Consider the following 18,015-nt stretch of genomic DNA (forward strand, 5'->3'; position numbering starts at 1 on the left):
GGGAGTCCAGAGGGCAGGAATGGATAGTTGGGTATCTGTTGTGAGTAGGAGATGGTCATTCTTGTAAAACCAGCTCCATCCAAAGGGAAGGAAAGAGCCAAAGTAATGTGTGTGACTGAGCTGGTTGTGTTTTGTGAACAACATTCTGAATAAAAGGGTCTACATGAGCTACAACCTGTGTCTGGACTGCCATTCTTCATCTGCACACTAGAGACAAAACCTGTTTTTTTTTGTAAAGGAAACATTTCAGTAGCTATTTCAGTAACAATGCTGGTAACATTTTCAATAACAATTCAATAAAAAGTCATAATTTTTTTAAAAGGTTGAAAGTCAAGTTTATGCAATATTTTTCTTCCTAAAAAAGGCCAATTTTTTACTAAAATACTTCATCTGAAAAATTTTGAGCCCCTCTCATCCCTCTGAAGTCAATGAGTGACTCAAACAAAGAGAAACTACTCATGTAAGTAAAATTTGTATGATTTAAATTTGAGACAAACTCTCAAAAGTTTTTTTTTAAAAAACTTTCCTAATTGCCCATATGGAAATATTTGCAAACCAATGTAACTGTTATAAAAATACTAGTCTGAGATGCGTGTTTTAAACTTGCACATGAAAAACTGGCTTCATTTTTTTAAAAAGTTAATTGGGCAAATATTTTTAAATCAAATTATTGACATATTTAACTTCTGCAACTGGATACTAGGTACCATTACTGGCAATATTTTGAATTCAAGTAATGTTTGTAGTGCCATAAATCTAGATTACACTTTACAAAGTAGTCTTAAGTCTATGGTGGTTCTGATGAGCAAATGCTGTAAAACTGGGCCCTAAAATAAGATTCATTCCTGCCCCCACTAGCACATGGTCTAGGTGCCCAGGCTAAGTATGTGGCTACTTTACTCATGTGAGTAGCATAACTGAACTCAGTGGGGGGACACACGAGTAAAGTTACTCACATGCTTTTTACTCGTGAGTAGCATAATTGAACACAGTGGGGGGGACACAAGTAAAGTTACTCACATGCTGAAGTATTTTTGGGATTAGGCTCTAAGGGCCCTATTCTGTTTCCATTTAATTCAGTGGGAAAATTCCCAATGACTTCAATGGAAAGGGACTGAGCATCTCTGGAAGGTGCTCTCAAATCCTGCTTATATCAGCATTTGCAAGGAAGCCAGTGGCACCTAGTAAAATGAGGCATTAAATGAATAATACCAGAAGGAATGTTATTGTGCGTAGGAAATGTTTTAAAGCAATGGCCTAAATACACACTTACATAATAGGCCATTCTAGTCTTTTCAGAGATGAGTTGTTTTTCTTAAACTGTCTGAATATGTTTACTGCAGACACAAACCTCTGCCTGTGTAAAGGCCTCAATACTCTGAATACTTATCTGCCTTCTGTGAATGTCTTTACTGGCTCCAAGGAAATCATTAGTCAGTTCTCCTCTCCCGGTTTCTATAGGAAGTTGTGATTATTTTTTTTAATGCTGTGAATAAAATAAAACCTCTGAATAATAATGAAACCTCTGAATAATGGCCCCAAACTATTACACTGAATGAACATGATATTGCTGCAAGTCCTTTTAGAGGAAAAGCCTTGTATTGCCAGGCTCTCTGAATTGTGGCTGCTATTACTTCTTCCTGGAAAATTAAATAAAATTAAATTTACACCTCTACTTAAGTCATTTTAAAGTGTATTAGTTAAAATTTAAATTTCAAGCACTTTTGGCTATGGGCCGTTTTTTATTCTGTGTTTGTACAGCACCTAGCGCAACGGGGTCCTGGTCCATGGGTGGGGCTCCTAAGTGCTACAGTAGTACAATATATATCCAAAATAATGCAAATAAAGTGCATTAAACCTCTGGGTCTAATTCACATTATGATAAAACAAACTAAGACCACAACTTCTGAATAAGTGTCCACACAAGGGTTTAATGCACTTTAAGTAAGACGCTTTACATTCACATCTGTAGTTAATTCAGCGTAACTGCCCTGAGGTTTGGCCTACACTTAAAAGTTAGGCCAACGTAAGTATTGCACTCAAGAGTGTGAAAAAAATCACACGTCTGAGTGCTGTAGTTAAGGCAACCTAACCTCTGGTGTAGATGTGGCTAGGTCAACAGAAGAATCCTTCCATTTATCTAGCTACCACCACTCGGAGAGGTGGCTTGCCTACGATGGGAAAAAAAACCTACCCTCACTGTAGGAAACTTCTGCACTATGGTGCTGCACTGCAGCTGTGCCAGTGTAGCATCTGTAATGTAGACATGGTCTTAGAGTTCCCTTGTAGAAAAGCCCTCCATGTGTTGCAATACCTGAGCACTGGAGACCAATGATAATTTGGTAGCATTAACTCTGATTGGGGCCTCAGTTTGGTCACGTGGTGTATATCAGTGGATTCCACTGGATGTGAATTGCTGTCTGCTCCAGAATGGACGCTGAGGGGGTTTTGTATGTGCAGTGCCTACCTGTAACAGTCTTAGTATGGGTTCTTCCTCTTATATCCTAAGAGCAGCTTGGGTCGTTAGTATCTAGATGGACAAGGTCACTGACCAGTTGCTGACCAAATCAAGGACATGGTAGCGAGTTACTTTGATTTCTGAATAAAAGAGAATGTGAAAGTGGCTCTTGCTGGGGCAAAGGTGGGTCCCCCCAAGGCCAGTCTAGACACCCCGGCTATGGCACCACCTTGTTTTCTTGCCTAATAGCAATGCTTTGTTTTTGGTGTAGCATTGGGCAGGACTCCTGCTAATGAGGCATTCACTTTCCCATCCCTAGTCTATTCTAAAAGGAAACCAAATCGTATGAATCTCACAGTAGTCTGGGTTGAAATGTTTATCAAATTAAACCTATCAACTAGAGAGGAATAAGCTATACTGGTAAAATACCTTTATACTGGTATAACTGTATTCACACAAGGGGGTTGTAACTGCTTTAACAATGCCAGTTTCTAAAGCAATATAGATAGGAGGGGTACAGAAACTGTGTAGACAAGCCCTAAAATGGGGTGAAACCTGATCCTAACTATGCCTGTCCAGATCTTTCTGATGGTCTGGATAAGTGCAATGGTGAAAGGTCAGAATCTATGGTGGTAATAGAAGAGAATTATTCTGGGTTCCTATAAATACTCAGGCTGCAGTTTCTGGACCCAAGCCCTGATAAGCAGAGACGGGCTTGCTATTACACACAGGGTTTATAAGAGTTAGAGAATCTGAATTCACCTTTAGAAGATTTCATGTATGAGATTCCTTGTGTTAATTTTTCATTTACACTCCATAAACACCAAGGGAAAGTCCAACACAAAAGTCTCCGTTAACATGGAACTGAAGTTTTTGGCATGTTCCTAAACAGCATAACCTTAAGAAATCACTTCCTTTTTCTTTTATAACATTTCATAACAAGTACAGATAATAAGTCAAAATTCAGAGAACATCCTTAACACTAACCATGTATATTTTGCTATTTCTCATAATGTTGTATTTTACGATTTGATTAGGAAGTTTCCATGTCAGATGTATTGTTTGAATACTATTTTGACATGCTGTGTATTCCAAGTTAATGCAGAATTTTGTAGCTACATAGATGGGAAATATGGCTTCTATTTCACATTTTAAAGTTCATGAAGCAGGCAGAAATCAGACATGTCCCTTTTTCATTCAGATATGTATGTATTTGTGAAGACCATTCTAAAATGTTTCTTGCTGTTTCTGCAATTATTTTTGTGTCTGTTGTGACTGTTTTCTGATATGTTGTGACTGTTTTCTGATAAATCCCTTACTCCTCTGGTAAAATTCTACTTTGCCTTGCGAATACAGGTGTAGATACAAACATGAAATGTTGAAAGAGTATAACTTTTGAGAATGTGGAATTCTTCAGAAATGGCCTAAACGTGCTCTCTGCCTACAAACTACTTAATGTGAGGGGCTGGCAAGCTGAATTTACATTTCTTGTAGTCAGAGCTAAAACTGTTTTGTGGATTTTGGTTTCTTAGATGTGATGGAAATGTTCTTTACGAAAGAGGTGGTGATTTCTAAAGATTGTACAAGATCTTTCACTCAGGGCTTCTAGTATTTTTAGTGTTTGTGTTATTTAGGAATTGATTTCCTCAGTCTTAACTCCAAGGTAAGACCGGGTTGTTGTTTTTTTCTTCAGCATTTGTAGCTACAGATTTTGGCTTTTAATGTTCTCTATAAATGTTATATGTGCATCCATTATATTACAGGGGAAGCTGGTAGCCACGGCTCTAGCTAAAGCTACCTAATGAATTTATAGGTTTAAGTCCTCATCTGGATCTCTAGAGAAACAGGGCTATGGCTGGAGGGCTGTGTGGATGGAGACCTGTATGTAGATTTGTCTCTTGCCAGGAACCTTTCTGAGATTCCTCTCCTGCTCTTTGTACAGTTAGAGAGAGAGAATAAGAAAAGCAACCCCTTGCAGAAAGAAAAGGTCCCTGTCCTTGAATTCTAGCCTCCCCTCCTCCCCCAGGGTCCCCGTCACCTACATCAGGGCTGAAAGACAATGGGCAGAATGCTGTCCCCCTGGAGCCAAAGGCCAACTCGTGTGTCAAGTACGGATGGGTGCTGCGTGCTCGCCGGGAACGAATCCCGGTGGAGAGAGATTTAGCGCCGCACCGATCTCTGCTTGAGGAGGCCACAGACCCAGGAGGCAAGTTCCCGTTTACATCCTGTGCCCTGCGTGGTGCAAGGCGCTATTTGCGCTGTTGCCAGCTCGGCGAGGAGGGGACTGGACTGAAGTAAGTGCACGAGGAAGAAGTATCTCCTGCCGCCGCGTTACCCGCGGCCCTGGCTGGGTGATCTCGTCCTGGAGCCGAGGGGCAGGAGGGGGGCGATGGAAGCTGGCCAAGGTGACACCCGCCCCCCGATCACCTAGGCGGGTTTAGCTACTAGCATTCAGGCCAGGCCGCCACCCAGTGCCCGCGTGGGCCGCCCCTGCATACGACGATGGCGCGGGTTCGGATCCGGCGCGTTGTTTGTTCCCTGCCCATTATCTGGCGCGGGCTAGATTCCTTGTCAATTGCAGCTTTCCCCGCCGGCGCCAGGGATCTCCCCAGCAGGCAGAAAGCGCCCACCAGCCTCAGAGCCGGCGGGGCTCATTCACCATGGGAAAAGGCGGCGGGGTTAGAGAAGGGCACGCCATGAAATTGCCCCTCGGGTCAGAAAACAGGGTTAGACACGTACATTTCTCGGCTGGGTTCGCACCGATCTCAACGCCCTGGGCAAGGGTGTCAGGGTCAGGGGGCAGGCGGGACTCTGCTTTTCCTGGCTGTACCCATTAGCTGCCTTGCCTGGCTTCGGCTCCTTCCCTGCCATTACTGAAAGGTGAGTTTCCTGGCCTCTTTCACTGCGATCGCAGGCTAGGTTTAGAGCGTCGTGCGAGAGCGGGACTCGGTCATTTTTTCCTTGGTACAAGGCCGTTGCACGTGGCTTGTTTATTAAATAATAACCACACTAACCCAGCCACCGTAACTGGCCCGGCTGGACCGACGCGCGCACCTGTCATGACCAAAGGACCAGCGCGGGCGCCGAACAAAACCAACCTGTTCGGGGCTCCTGACAGCTACAGCCCTTCAAACCATCCCATGAAACTAGGGCTTCTTGGACAGTGGCGGTAGCATCAGGGGTTAGGTTTGCGGCGTTGAACTTTCTGGCTCAAAACCAAGCAACCCCCGGCCATGCACCTGTCTGAGTGCGCTACTGCGAACAAGGCGTTATTGCTCTGGGAAATGCACCACCCACCATCATTCTGCTTCCCCTGCAGAATTCGTAAACGCCGCTGAAACACGGCATTAGAGACCCTCACCTGCCCCCGGCTGTGGAGGTCTCTGGCAGGCAGGTAGTTTGAAACAATACCGTGTTCAAGTGTGCTGCTCCCCAGTGGCACTAGAGTGATGAGCTGATCTTTGGCCAATAGCTAGTGCTAGGCTGGGGGGGGGGGAGATGGGTCCCCCACCGTGTCCTTTAACACCATCTGCTTTGAACTGCCCACAGGCAGACCCAGCCTCTAGTGCCCTCTTGAAGCAGCAGGCTGCTCCGGTGGACCCCACTGCGCAGGAGAGATCCCCACTGGCCATCCAGGGCAGACACTGCTCGCCAGCTACCAAGGGGCGAATCGGGACCGTACTGGACCCTTGGACTAGAGAGAAAACCCAGGTGACCCAACGCCGTGAGTAGCAGCTGTTTTGCAAGCGCTTTCTACCGCTAGTTCCTCCCCCCCCCGCCTCCCTGTGCAAGGGCTCGGGCGAGCCAGCTGTTTGCTGCAGCTGTGGGTTTCTTTAAGGCGATGCGGTGGCTATTTCCACGGTTGCCTTCCTCGCCCGGCGTGCGGGGCCGCTGGGAAGCCCTAAATCAAAGGGGCGGGGGTGGGAGAAGGACTGGATGAGATCTCTTCTGCCTGGATGGAGCGTGGATCCATTGCCGGTGACCTCTCCCCCTGACCCCGTGTTCTTCAAGTCAGGTGTCACGACCCCGCTTTGTTTCCCTTATTGGCCCCATTGATCCGGCCCATTAGGTCAGATTCATCGGCACTGCCGGGGCTTCATCCTTCAGCCATTGTTAACTTGTTAGGTGGCTGTTACAAATGAAGCCCTTGGAGAAGGAGGCTCCCGGCCTCCCCCCTACCCCTGCCGGCACCGGCTCAGCCTCTGTCCCTGCCCTTCGGAGGGGGCCATGGGGTGGGTGTGAACAGCAGGGACCCGTTTGACTTTAGCCCAGTTACAAACTAGCGGCTCTTGGCCTTTCAGGGGGCGGTGGCACATACCCCCCCCCCGGGGGGGGCTATTTGCGGGTGAAGGGCCGAGGGCTTGTGGGGGGGGCATTGTACCCCCGGGGGGGGAAGGGGGCTGTGTATGCAGGAGCCCCCGCCTGGCACGGCTCCCGGTGGCGATCGCCACCTGAGCGCAGACTGCCCGGCCCGCCGAGCCGCTCTTCCCGTTTCCCGGCCCCCCTCCCTGTATCCGGCCGGAGAGCCGCAGGGGGGGGGGTCGCCCCGGCCAGGGCTGGTTGCTTTCGCTCAGCCCAGTCCCGGACCCCTGGTCCTGCAGGGCGAGAGGAGCTGATCGCGTTTGACGAGCGCCTGGCCAGTGACGTGGCGGTGTCACTTCGGCGTCACCCCCCACCCCCCAGTGCAGAGACCGGGCTGTGAGAGATTAGGGGCCACCCCCTGCAGAAGACCCCACTTTCTGCCGCCTTCCTCCCCTCGCTTCTCCTCTCCCAGCCCCGTTCCCGGCTCCCACCTGTCTCAGGGCGGCTGTCAGACAGGAATATGCCTTTTAGGCTCCAGCCAGGCCGCCCGGCAGTGAGTTGCCCGGCTGGCGACCTTCCCCGGCCCCTTGTCCCGAAGAGATCGGGGACTCCTCGGCTCGACTTTAGTGACAGGCCCGAAAACCCCGCTGTCCCTTGGGCAGAGGCGCCCCAGGCAGGCTGGGGAGGGGAGTGGGGGGCCCGGGGAGGGCTTCGATCTGAAAGCGGAGCGCTCTCCCAGCAGCCGCAGGCGCGCAGCCGGACGGGGGGTCTGGGCGCTGGCCGGGGGCGCCCCGCTTGCCGCGATCCTTGTAACTTTGTGCGCTTCTTCCCTTCCCGACAGGCCCCCTCCTCGCACTCCCGCCGGCCCGGCAATGGCCTTGTTTCTAGCCAGGGACCCTGGCTCTAAGGACCAGCCTAACGCGGGAGAGACCCTCAGGACGAGCCCGGGGACCATCGCCGCCTATTACCCGCCTTTCCTGCCCGCCGCCCCGTACGTGGAGGCCCTGGGGCGCCCTCCCGACCTTTTCCATCCGCTCAAATCCCTGGGAAGGCTGGTCACCGACTCCCCGCCTCTGGCCCCCTTCGGCTTCACCAGGATCCCGGCCTGTCTGACCCGGGCCTCCGCCCTGCCCGGCGAGCCTCTCTACAGCCTCCTGCCCGGCTCCCTGCCCCTCTGCGGCAAGCGGCCGGCCCCGGCCCCCTCGCCCTCCTCCTCCAAGCAGGCGTCGCCCCGAGCTCTCCCCAGCCGGGCGGGCGAGCGCTTCTCCGGCCCCGCCAGGAAGAGCAGAGCGGCGGCTCCGAGCCGGCCCAGCGCGGCGGCGGAGCCGGGCGGCCGGTACCACTTCACCGAGGAGGATCTGCGGACCGTGCTCTACGGGGCGGTATGGGGCGCTCCGCAGGCGGGCCGCCTGCTGCCCGCCGTCTCGGGGCTGAGGATCCCCCCGGCCACGGCCACCGCCAGCCCGGGTAAGGCGCCCCCCGCCCAGCCCCGCGCGCGGGTGAATCACTCGCGGGGAGCCGGATCCTATTGGTTCCCTGCTTGGGTGGATGAATCCCCTGGGTTCCCCTCCCCTGGACGCTCTGGCACGTGGCGCCCCAGGGAGAGGCGAAGGGAAAACGAGCCTCAGCCGCCCCGCCCGAGGGAAGCGGCGGGCCCTTGGGTGGCGGTGCAGGGCCCGGCCCTGCTGATTTCAGCGCAGGATCGGGCTCTCGGATCCCATCCGGCGCGGTCCTGCCCGCCGCTGTCCAGTGCAAGGTGCGTGGTGCCAGCGGCTCGCCTCGGCTAACCCGGGGCGGGGCCCCGCTTCTGTTCGCAGGAGGTGCCGAGTCCCGCGCTCCGCTGCTGGACAGAGAGTCCCTCCAGCTCCCCGAAGGTAGGTGGGACCCGAGGGCTCCGGTGCATCGCGACGCAGCGCGGTTTGGTAGAGCCGGCTGTATTTCTGTTGGCCTCTCTCACCCGCCAGGTTTGTCCGTGCTGCAGCAGACGCTGTCCGGGGAAGTTCTGCAGCTCGGGGTGTTCTGCACCGACCTCATCCCCAGAGGGGTCCGCTTCGGACCTTTCCAAGGCAAAGTGGTCAACACCAGCGAGATCAAGATTTACGACGACAATTCCTTGATGTGGGAGGTAGCTGGGCTCACCCCTCCTAGCAGGACATCGCAATTGCACCGCAAAAAAGCTCTTTGACTCCTTGTCCCCCTAGCCACACGGGGTTGGTGGTTTTGTCCTCAACACCTGCGGAAACATTTGTAAAGAAAGTCCCAATCAAAGCCCACTGTAACCTTTCCATTGACTTTAATGCGCAGTCCCAAAGAGCAATGGCATATGATGGCCCAGATCTGTGCTTTATACGAGCAGGGATCGGTGCCAATTGTGTACAGACGGGTACACCGGGGAAGGTTCCTAACACCCAAACTTCTAGGGAACCTGACTAGTTTCTTTCCCCATGTTTCATCCAGATTTTCGAAGATGGTCGCCTGAGCCATTTTATAGATGGGAAAGGAGCCTCAGGAAACTGGATGTCCTTAGTAAACTGTGCCAGGTTCCCAGAGGAGCAGAATTTGACAGCTATTCAGTGCCAAGGCCAAATATTTTATGAAAGCTGCAAAGAAATCTTACCCCACCAGGAGCTGCTGGTGTGGTACGGAGACTGTTACCTGCAGTTCCTGGGCATCCCCATCAGTCTGAAAGGGGTGACAGACGGAAAGGGACCCCAGCAACAACCCGAAGGTCAGTGTCTGTGCAGAACCATGTGAAAAGCTTTGCTATCGTTTGTCCTTGTACATTCTGTGTCAACCTCCGCAGTTATTTCGTTGTGATTCTAGTCCCGCAGTTGATTGTGTTCTGAATGTTTCATTTCACTTTTGCTTGGAACAAGAAGATCATTTAAAGTGAGTTGCAAACTCTTGCAGATTCCATTCGTGTAAGAATCTCTATGCCTATTTCCAGTTATTGTAAATTAATTTCAATCTCCAATAAATAAAGTAAGCATTTCCAGTGGGGTGGCAAGTTCTGCTTTTAATTCTCTGCAAGGCAGGAACTTTCTACACGATTTCGTTTAGATAGCACCGTTAGATTAAAGCCAATTAAAAATCCAGGAAAATGATCCATCCTTTCATTCCTTCACGTATTTGTTGAGATCTTAATAACCGGAGGCAGAAACTCCCCGGAGGGGCTGAGAAGGCTGAATACTTATGACTAGAATAGCTACCAGCTCTGAGCAAAACTCTCTTTGAAGACATTTGCAACGGATTCAGATCGCAAAACAGGGATAACAAAACCACCAGCCAGCTCTCCAGATTTCATGCCATTTCAAACTAAGACTGCAACCCCGAAGTAATTTGCTCTTGGAATTTATATTGTGAACAAAAGACGTAATTTGGCCCATAAAAATCAAGATTCATGAGGTACAAGTGTCCTATAATTGGTGATTTCTGCCCGCAAAGAACTTGGAAACTCTCTCTTTAAAATCAGTGGCAACCTTTCCTCGTTGGCTATAATTGGAGCAAAAGAGGGATTTGAATCAGATTTATATTTCCCTGCTTTAAACATTCCCGCTCACTTGCCCACACACATTTTCATACTGTTTTGATCTTTAGCTGTAATTTCACATTCACATTCTACATGAAGGGGGCAGACAGTCTGGAATCCAAGCGACCTTCGTCAGTAACCGGATGGTGTTAGGAAAGATGTAATGTCAGAGAAGAAGCTATCTTATAGGGAAGGTACGATTCCAAATCGAATCAATAAAGGATGCCAGTTTTAGCAACATTCTATAGAAAAAATGCTGCACTCGTGTATATACATATAATAAAATGATTCTATATGAATGTCAGGGAGACAATCACTGAAGAATGCAGAGAACTGCAGCAATAGGAAAACAGAGTGATCCCTGAGTATAGATTTAGTAATTGTCATTTAAGGTTGTTTAGCCCTGATATTTGGCAGATAGATGATTCCATTTTAAGGCTTGACTCAAGAATACTATTTTGGATTTGTAACCAAGGGAAGAATTAATATTTAAATACTTCAACATTCCTAATGACAAGTGTTTCCTCCTATGGAGGAAGCCAAGGAGATTGTTAAGATCCGTTTAAAATACAGTAGAACCTTTGAGAGTCTGCAAACAAAAACCCACACTTGTGTAGTACATAATTGACATTACTTTTAAAACTTCAGGTAACATATGCAAATCGATTTTCAAGTGGAAAATGAAACTTACACATTACCAATACCAATATTGATTTATCATACCAATATGATTTATCATGGGTAGGGGGCTGTTTAATGTTGCAAGAGTCAGGTTTGCTTAGTTCGGGGTTTGCGTTCAGACAAGGACTGGAGCGCTGCGTTTAGATGTAAGAGACAGAAGGGGTGAAATCCTGATCCCATCGAAGTTAATGGCGAACTACCAGCGATTTCAGTGGGACCAGGATTTCACTCAAGAAGTATTTGTCTGTGCCATACTCTTGTAAGAGAGAAAATATGGTAGAATATAAGAACACAACAAAGAAATGCAGTAAGGTGCTTAGGAGACTTATTTCAATCTAGTCTGTAAACTCAGTTGTATTTCTTTAAATTATATTGTAATTGTTTACAATTGTTGTAATTCTAAAAAGCTAAACTTCTCCTTGGGTGGGCTCCAGCTCTGACAGACAATGACAACTGAAACTGGCAGCTCTTTATCCCGAAGTGTTTAAGTGATGACACTTTCCCTTGTGTTGCACAGAATCTGGCGAAAGTCACAGATGTGAGAGATGTGGCAAGGTATTTGCCTACAAATATTACAGAGACAAACATCTGAAATACACTCGCTGTGTAGATCAAGGAGACAGAAAATTTCCTTGCCATCTTTGCAACCGATCGTTTGAAAAGAGAGACAGACTGAGGATCCATATTCTTCATGTACATGAGAAACACAGACCACATAAGGTAAGGATTGCATCCGTTTTGTTTTTGTTCCCCTCTCCAAGTTTTCATCTCACACTCTTGAGTGATGGCTCCTGTGTGAAATCTAGTAGCATAATCAAGGAATTGTGGTAGACCCCTCAATCCCAAAGGACAGTTGTAAATTTCAGTCCCTCTAGGTTGCTTGAATGTTATTTAAATAACATGTTCAAAGGTACTACATGTTAGTATTCTTTAAAGCATATAACGTGTTAGTGTGTGTTAGCACACGATACACTACTTTCCACGGGGCTCCTAGTAGAATGTGATCTCACCCAATACCCATTGTAGTTTGAAATGGACAAGATCTGAAAGCGAAGTCTGTGCCTTCCCCAGTATTAACATGTAGAGTCCATGATGGTCACAGTACGAGGAAAGATAAGACAAGGCTGACTTTCTACAGCATCCTGTTATGAGGAAGACAGCCAGAAGAGAGTTTAGTTGTATTTCATTTAACAACTACTTATCTCTTTAAGGATTATAATGTTTTGTAAGCTATTTTGCTGCTTTACTCTCTGAATTCCCAGCTGTGTTCTGAAAATCCACCTCTCTTGAACAGAAGGGAGTTAAAGTTTGAATTGGAAGCATCAGCTCTGAATTAAGCAGCCCAAGCGGAGAACTGCTGCTGCTCAGAAAGCCACAGACATGTAAAGGAAAAATAGGGAGATGTTAACACGAGTTCAAGTTTTTCTTTTCCCTTGCTGATTATATTTGTCCCAGTTAGAAAAGTCTAAGGGCTCAGGTTAGCCAGAGTGTCTGCCAGCTCATTTTCATTCCCACATTACTCTAAAGCTTCATAGTGGTTGTCTTAACTGTTGTGATGGGGTATCATAAGGTTAATTATTTGGCTGTTTAGGGGCTCAGACTAAGCAGCCTGCAGGATTACAGAAATGATCATACCAGGAAACATTCCATCCTCCTTTAAGAGGACAAATACTAGCACCAAACTGTACCAAATCACAGACAGGATCTGTCATTTATTTACACTTCCTGACTCAGGAATATCCCATGATTTCTACATGTTTGTACCCAATGAGACCCTAGCAGTAACTTTGGGCCCCCTGCCTTCTTCTGATTTCAGCTAGATACTTTAAGCAGTAAAGTGGCAAAGTTTTAAATCTAAATATTTAGAATATTCTTTTACAGGAGCAAATCTATGTTGTGATATTTGATTAGTCTCCACCAAATATTCTTCTAAAGCCAGAGGCTTCTATCAGATTCACTGGAAATGTAAAAACAAGGAATTTTCACAAATGCTCAGTCAGGATAACTCTGACCTTTGATGTGACACAACAGAATGATATGTAACATTTTAACATCTCACTTTCACATGAGTTGAAATATCATCCTGACTATTTTATAGTTCCTCGTGAAATAAAATGAACTTCCCAGTGAAGGCTGCTATAGCTAGATCAGCAATATTTCTATTTAATAACAATAATAGTATCACACTGATTTAGGAATAGGGATTAGAGATTTAGATTAAAATGTGAGTTTATTAAATAAGAATTTTGGAATGCTTTCTTTCTTTCTTTTCGACATTTAACGTGAATTGCACGCAGAAGAAAAAGTATAGTTAGCCAAAACAGCAGAGTGAAAAATCCATTGTGCATAGATTTTACATTCAATTAAGTCAGAGAGCATGTTTTTAATGCAAAGGGCATATACTGAGACCATATATTGTTTAAAATTTATTTATTTTTAAAAATTATTCCTGTCATCACCAGTTCTGGGTGAGTTTATTTAAATATTTATGGATGAGAATTTTGTTCAGGCAAATCATAACGGAAAATTAAGAATTCATGGCCTGATCCAAATTCCATTGAAGTCAATGCCAGTCTTTCACTAGCCTACACTTCAGTAGGCTATGAATTGGGCTCCATTCCGTTACAGGCAGCTGCAAAATATGTACCACATTATGCAGATTATTACCTATTTTGTTAAAAGTCAGGCAGTGATTTTTTCGGTTTAACTCTGTTTATCAGTTTAACAGTTCACAGTCTAATTATGAGAATTCTAAAGACAGAATTCTCTCATGATTGAGTTTTGGGATAGTATAATGTTAAATGTTAGAGCCGGTCAATATTTATGCACATATTTTTTAAAATATAAAAATGGTCTTTTTTCATAACTGAAAATTAAAAAATATATTTCTGTAATTTTTTGTGATTTTTTTCAAAATCAAAATGTTTATCACTCTATTATTAACATGGTTGCAGAAAAATATTCATTTATCAAAAATGACAGTCTCAATAATGTTTTTGATTAAAAATTGATTTTAAAAAATCATGAACATTTTTGGAAAAATGAAAAAACAAATCCATTTTTAACCCCACAAAGTGGAAACAACTTGGAAATTGTCCATGCTTTTACATTTTTTTTACCATTTCTAATAAATATACATTAAAACATTTTGCCACTTATTGATTAAATTGATTGTATTAGTTAGATTTACAAAGTGTGTGTGTATATATAGATACACATATGCACATTTTTCTATCATTTTTCACGTTATTGGCTTGTACTCTGATAGGTACTCCTCAGCTGTTGTGTGTTTTTGTTAACTTTATGTTTTTCCTCTAGTGCTCAGTTTGTGGGAAGAGTTTTTCTCAGTCTTCCAGCCTGAACAAACACATGAGGGTGCACTCTGGAGAGCGGCCCTACAAATGTGTGTACTGTAACAAGGTAAAGGAAAATCAAATCCTCTGGAGAGCTTGCTTTGCCTCATATCTTATCTGTAGATTTTCCATTCTGCACAGTGTGACTTGGTGGTTTTCTTTATAGTTCTTTTTCCTAGTTCAGGCGCTAGGAGCCTCTTTTATAGATTTTTCAAACCGCCCAAAGAAATTAATCTACAATTTGGCTAAAATTGTGACTTTGTTTTTATTAATGAGAGCTGCTTTAAGAAAAGTGGAAGTGGTGGGAAAGATGGTCCTCTGAATAGGGCTCTGGACTGGGACTCTTCAGTTCCCACTTCAACCACAGATTTCCTATTTGACTTTGGGCAAGAAACTTCATCTACCCTGTGCCTCAGGTTTCCATCTGCAAAATGGAGTTAATAGTAGCTCCTTACCTCACAAGGGGGGGGGGGGGGGGAGTGAGATTGAAATCTATTCATGATTGTGAGGGGCTCAGATACTAAGGTGGATACCAAAATAGAAACGAATGGTTTGAACTACTTCATGCGTCTGTAGTGGCTCCCCTTCAGCACCAAGTAGTCCTTGAGCTTATTAGCGCTACGTGATGAGGTAAAATGAGCAGATTTTGACCTACAGGCCTAATCCCGCAACACTTATTTATGTGGATAATACTTACATGAAAGTCATTGAGGCTATATGTGAGTAATAATTACTCACGTGATAAAGTTTTGTACAGGGCATTTGTACTCATCTTTTAAAGTGCCAGTTAAAAAACATGTATTGCTTTGTTTAAAAACTCAGTTTCTAATCCTGCTATTGTTAACAATCTAACCACTTCCTTCCAGGGCTTGATATGACAAAGATGCATCTTGAAAGAAGGGTTGTTACTGATCAGAGCTTGGATAATACGTTTTTGTGGAAAAATCCATGGAAGGAAGCATTAGGGAGGATATCTATGTTCCTCTCCTATTGTTTCATCAGGGTGTGGGGTTTGTGTCCCATGGAATAGGCAACGGGGACTGTACTTAAATTTAGTGATCTGCAGGGATCTATCTCTATGAGGTCAGGCCCACCTGCAGCTTCTCTTCCCCTGTCAGCCCTCCTTCCCCTTATCCTGTTCTGGCAGTGGCAACTCTGAGGACCTCCAGGGCAAGCTATGTGGAAAAGATAGTCTGCTTATATTGCTTTTCTGTTCAAACTGTGTGGGACTGGAGAAAGGAGCCATTATACATTCTCCCCTACCCCTTTGCCCATCCCTGGCCTGCTTGGTTGCTACCCCTTTCACTAGCACAGACCCTGAACCTAGGGCACATCTGTCACTGGCTTTTGGGAAGAGGAGGATGGTGCTGTGAATGCAGCTGATCCTTCCTTCCATACAGAATGGGGACATCTGCATGCAAAAGGATCTGCTCTGTGCGGAACTGGGGGTGGGGTGGGTGTGAATTGAAAAGTGGCTGTTACATGAAAATTGTTAGGACTCAGGATGCACTGGGACAGTCTGTCCTGTCAGTGGTTTACAGTCTGTGCAGAAGTATCTGCTGAAATAAATGGGACCTTCTATACTTTTAATGAGAAGTTACTTTTGTATACAGATTATTGCAAATAGGTGCAGTGGTCTGGTCATCACCCACTGCAGCAACAAAACTCAGAGTAAGCTCCTTGGGGTATTGTCTGTTCTGCTCTTCCAGTCATTGGCACCCAACTTCTTGTGTGAAGTGCCTAAGGCTGAAATTTCATCCTTGATTTGCTGGTCATGATTACAGAGCTCTTACCATAGTGAGAGAATAGATCCTTCTGTGTAGTGTTGGACTTCTTCTAGCATTGAGCTCCGGCAGTCCCAAAAAGAGTCCCCATGCGTCTTTTGTTGGCAGATCAGACTAAATCACTAGTTCTCATACTGTAGGATGCAACTCTCTCAGGGAGTTGTCAGCAGATTTCTGAGGCTGTGTCAATTGCTCCTCTTAATTCTCTACCAGAACATTAGTTGCTCCTCGTAAACACACATAATTTCTCTTGCCTCCCCTAACTTTCTGCTACTGCTGCCAAGTACCCTTGCTTTTCCTGGCTCAGCTGGTGCAGCTGCAGCATTCAGATGAGGAAAGTGAGGCATGGAGAAATTCACTAACTTGCTCACAGTGACTGTGGAAGACTCTGGCAGAGATAGCTGCAGAATTGAGGTCACCTGACACCCAGTCCTGTTCCTTAACAACAAGGCCCTTTCTGATATATATCCCCTAGTTCCTCTGCACTGTGAGTCAGTCAAATGGTCTGGAGGCACAGATCTGCTTGGAAAGCTGTAGCTGTTGGTGGTTAGATGAAGAAGGGATTTGTGGGTTATGCAGCAACACTGATTTTAATTGCTGATAGCCAATTTTTTCTTGTGGATGGGTAAAAGGGTAGTTATTTGTTATCCTCAGTTGATCCTTCTGGTCTGTTTGAAGTGTTCCACTGCTGTCAGTTGCTTATCTACATATTCTGTTTAGATGCATCAGCCATTGTTTGCTGTATATCAAGGACACCTAAGATCTCATGAGAGCAGAGAACGGCAGTGGTGTCTTTTTCCATCAAAGTCCATGAAAACTAGTCACTGGGTGGGAGAATGTGTGAATGTGCTGAAGGCAAGTTCTATGAGTAAGGGAGAGGAGAACAGGTTGGGAGCTATTTCCTTCAAGGGAAGGAGTAAGGAATGATGGATTGTAGAGAAGAAAAAATATTAATTAGGCTCAGAAAGATGGAGAAATGTTGAACCCTTAGTTCTGGACACTGAGTACCAACCCATATATATGTGAGTACCAAAAGGCAGCATTAGCATCAGTAACACAATAATGTCTTTCCTTTTAAGAATTTAAATGAGACCCTTTGCAGAAATAGAAACTAGATTTCTTTAGTGGGTTAAGTTTTTGAAAAGAAACAGAGGAACTTGGGTAAAATCGTTGTGTAGACATACTATTAGAGCCTGCTTCCACGGCTTCATTTCTGAATGAGCAGAATAATCTAAGGGCTGTCACAACAATGGAGATTCTGTTTCCCTTCTGATGAGAACCAGATTGACTAACGCTTCAGTATCTAACCGTCCTGTGTGTGGCTTCAGTGCTGGGCAGGGTGGAGCTTTTAGAAGATCATTGACTAGACAATTGTATAATTGCTTTTAAACTCTTTTCTCCCGGCCACCTCCTCAGGCATTTACAGCTTCCAGCATCTTGCGCACTCACATCCGCCAGCACTCGGGAGAGAAGCCCTTCAAGTGTAGACACTGTGGCAAAGCCTTTGCCTCCCATGCGGCCCACGACAGCCACGTGCGGCGCACCCACAGCAAGGACAAAGGCTGCATTTGCACCGTGTGTGGCAAGAACTTCCTGGAGCAGGAGGAATTCCGATTCCATATGAAGTTCCACGCAACTCTGTAGCCAGCTCGTTTGGAGCCTGTACCAGCTTTGTGTGTATTTGGTGTGTATGTGAAGATGAAATTCATCCTTGTGCCAGAGAACAGCCCAGGGCCTATGCACCTCTTACATCTGCTCATGGCTTGAGTGGTGCCTAGGCCTTGTGCTGTGTGCAAATCTCCTCAAATGAATGTCTCTTTATGTGAATGTCACCATGAATGTTTTCATGCTTCCAACGTGATGTCTCTGTGGACTGTCCGGAATTATGTACAGTAACTCCTTTGGCTG

General features: G+C 46.0%; 1 protein-coding gene across 1 annotated transcript; it reads left to right on the plus strand.

Annotated features, from left to right (window-relative positions):
• The first annotated feature begins 7,565 nt into the window (after positions 1-7,565).
• PRDM14 (PR/SET domain 14) lies at positions 7,566-17,751 on the plus strand. Its single transcript, XM_067553844.1, has 7 exons — positions 7,566-8,227; positions 8,578-8,634; positions 8,725-8,885; positions 9,218-9,488; positions 11,488-11,690; positions 14,289-14,390; positions 17,524-17,751. The coding sequence occupies exons 1-7, from the start codon at positions 7,633-7,635 to the stop codon at positions 17,749-17,751; spliced, it is 1,617 nt and encodes a 538-aa protein (XP_067409945.1). The 5' UTR covers positions 7,566-7,632.
• The last annotated feature ends 264 nt before the right edge of the window (positions 17,752-18,015 follow it).

This window comes from Emydura macquarii, unplaced genomic scaffold (assembly GCF_026122565.2).
Source record: "Emydura macquarii macquarii isolate MOO-44397 ecotype Brisbane River unplaced genomic scaffold, CSIRO-AGI_Emac_v2 contig_1477, whole genome shotgun sequence".
Taxonomy (NCBI): domain Eukaryota; kingdom Metazoa; phylum Chordata; order Testudines; family Chelidae; genus Emydura; species Emydura macquarii.

What these genes read in the sequence shown, in the direction of transcription:
- PRDM14 (XM_067553844.1), top strand. Translation starts at nt 7,633, where the DNA reads ATGGCCTTGTTTCTAGCCAGGGACCCTGGCTCTAAGGACCAGCCTAAC. An exon ending in AGAAACACAGACCACATAAG is followed by an intron (nt 11,691 to 14,288) that starts GTAAGGATTGCA and finishes TTTTTCCTCTAG; the next exon opens with TGCTCAGTTTGTGGGAAGAG. An exon ending in AATGTGTGTACTGTAACAAG is followed by an intron (nt 14,391 to 17,523) that starts GTAAAGGAAAAT and finishes CCACCTCCTCAG; the next exon opens with GCATTTACAGCTTCCAGCAT.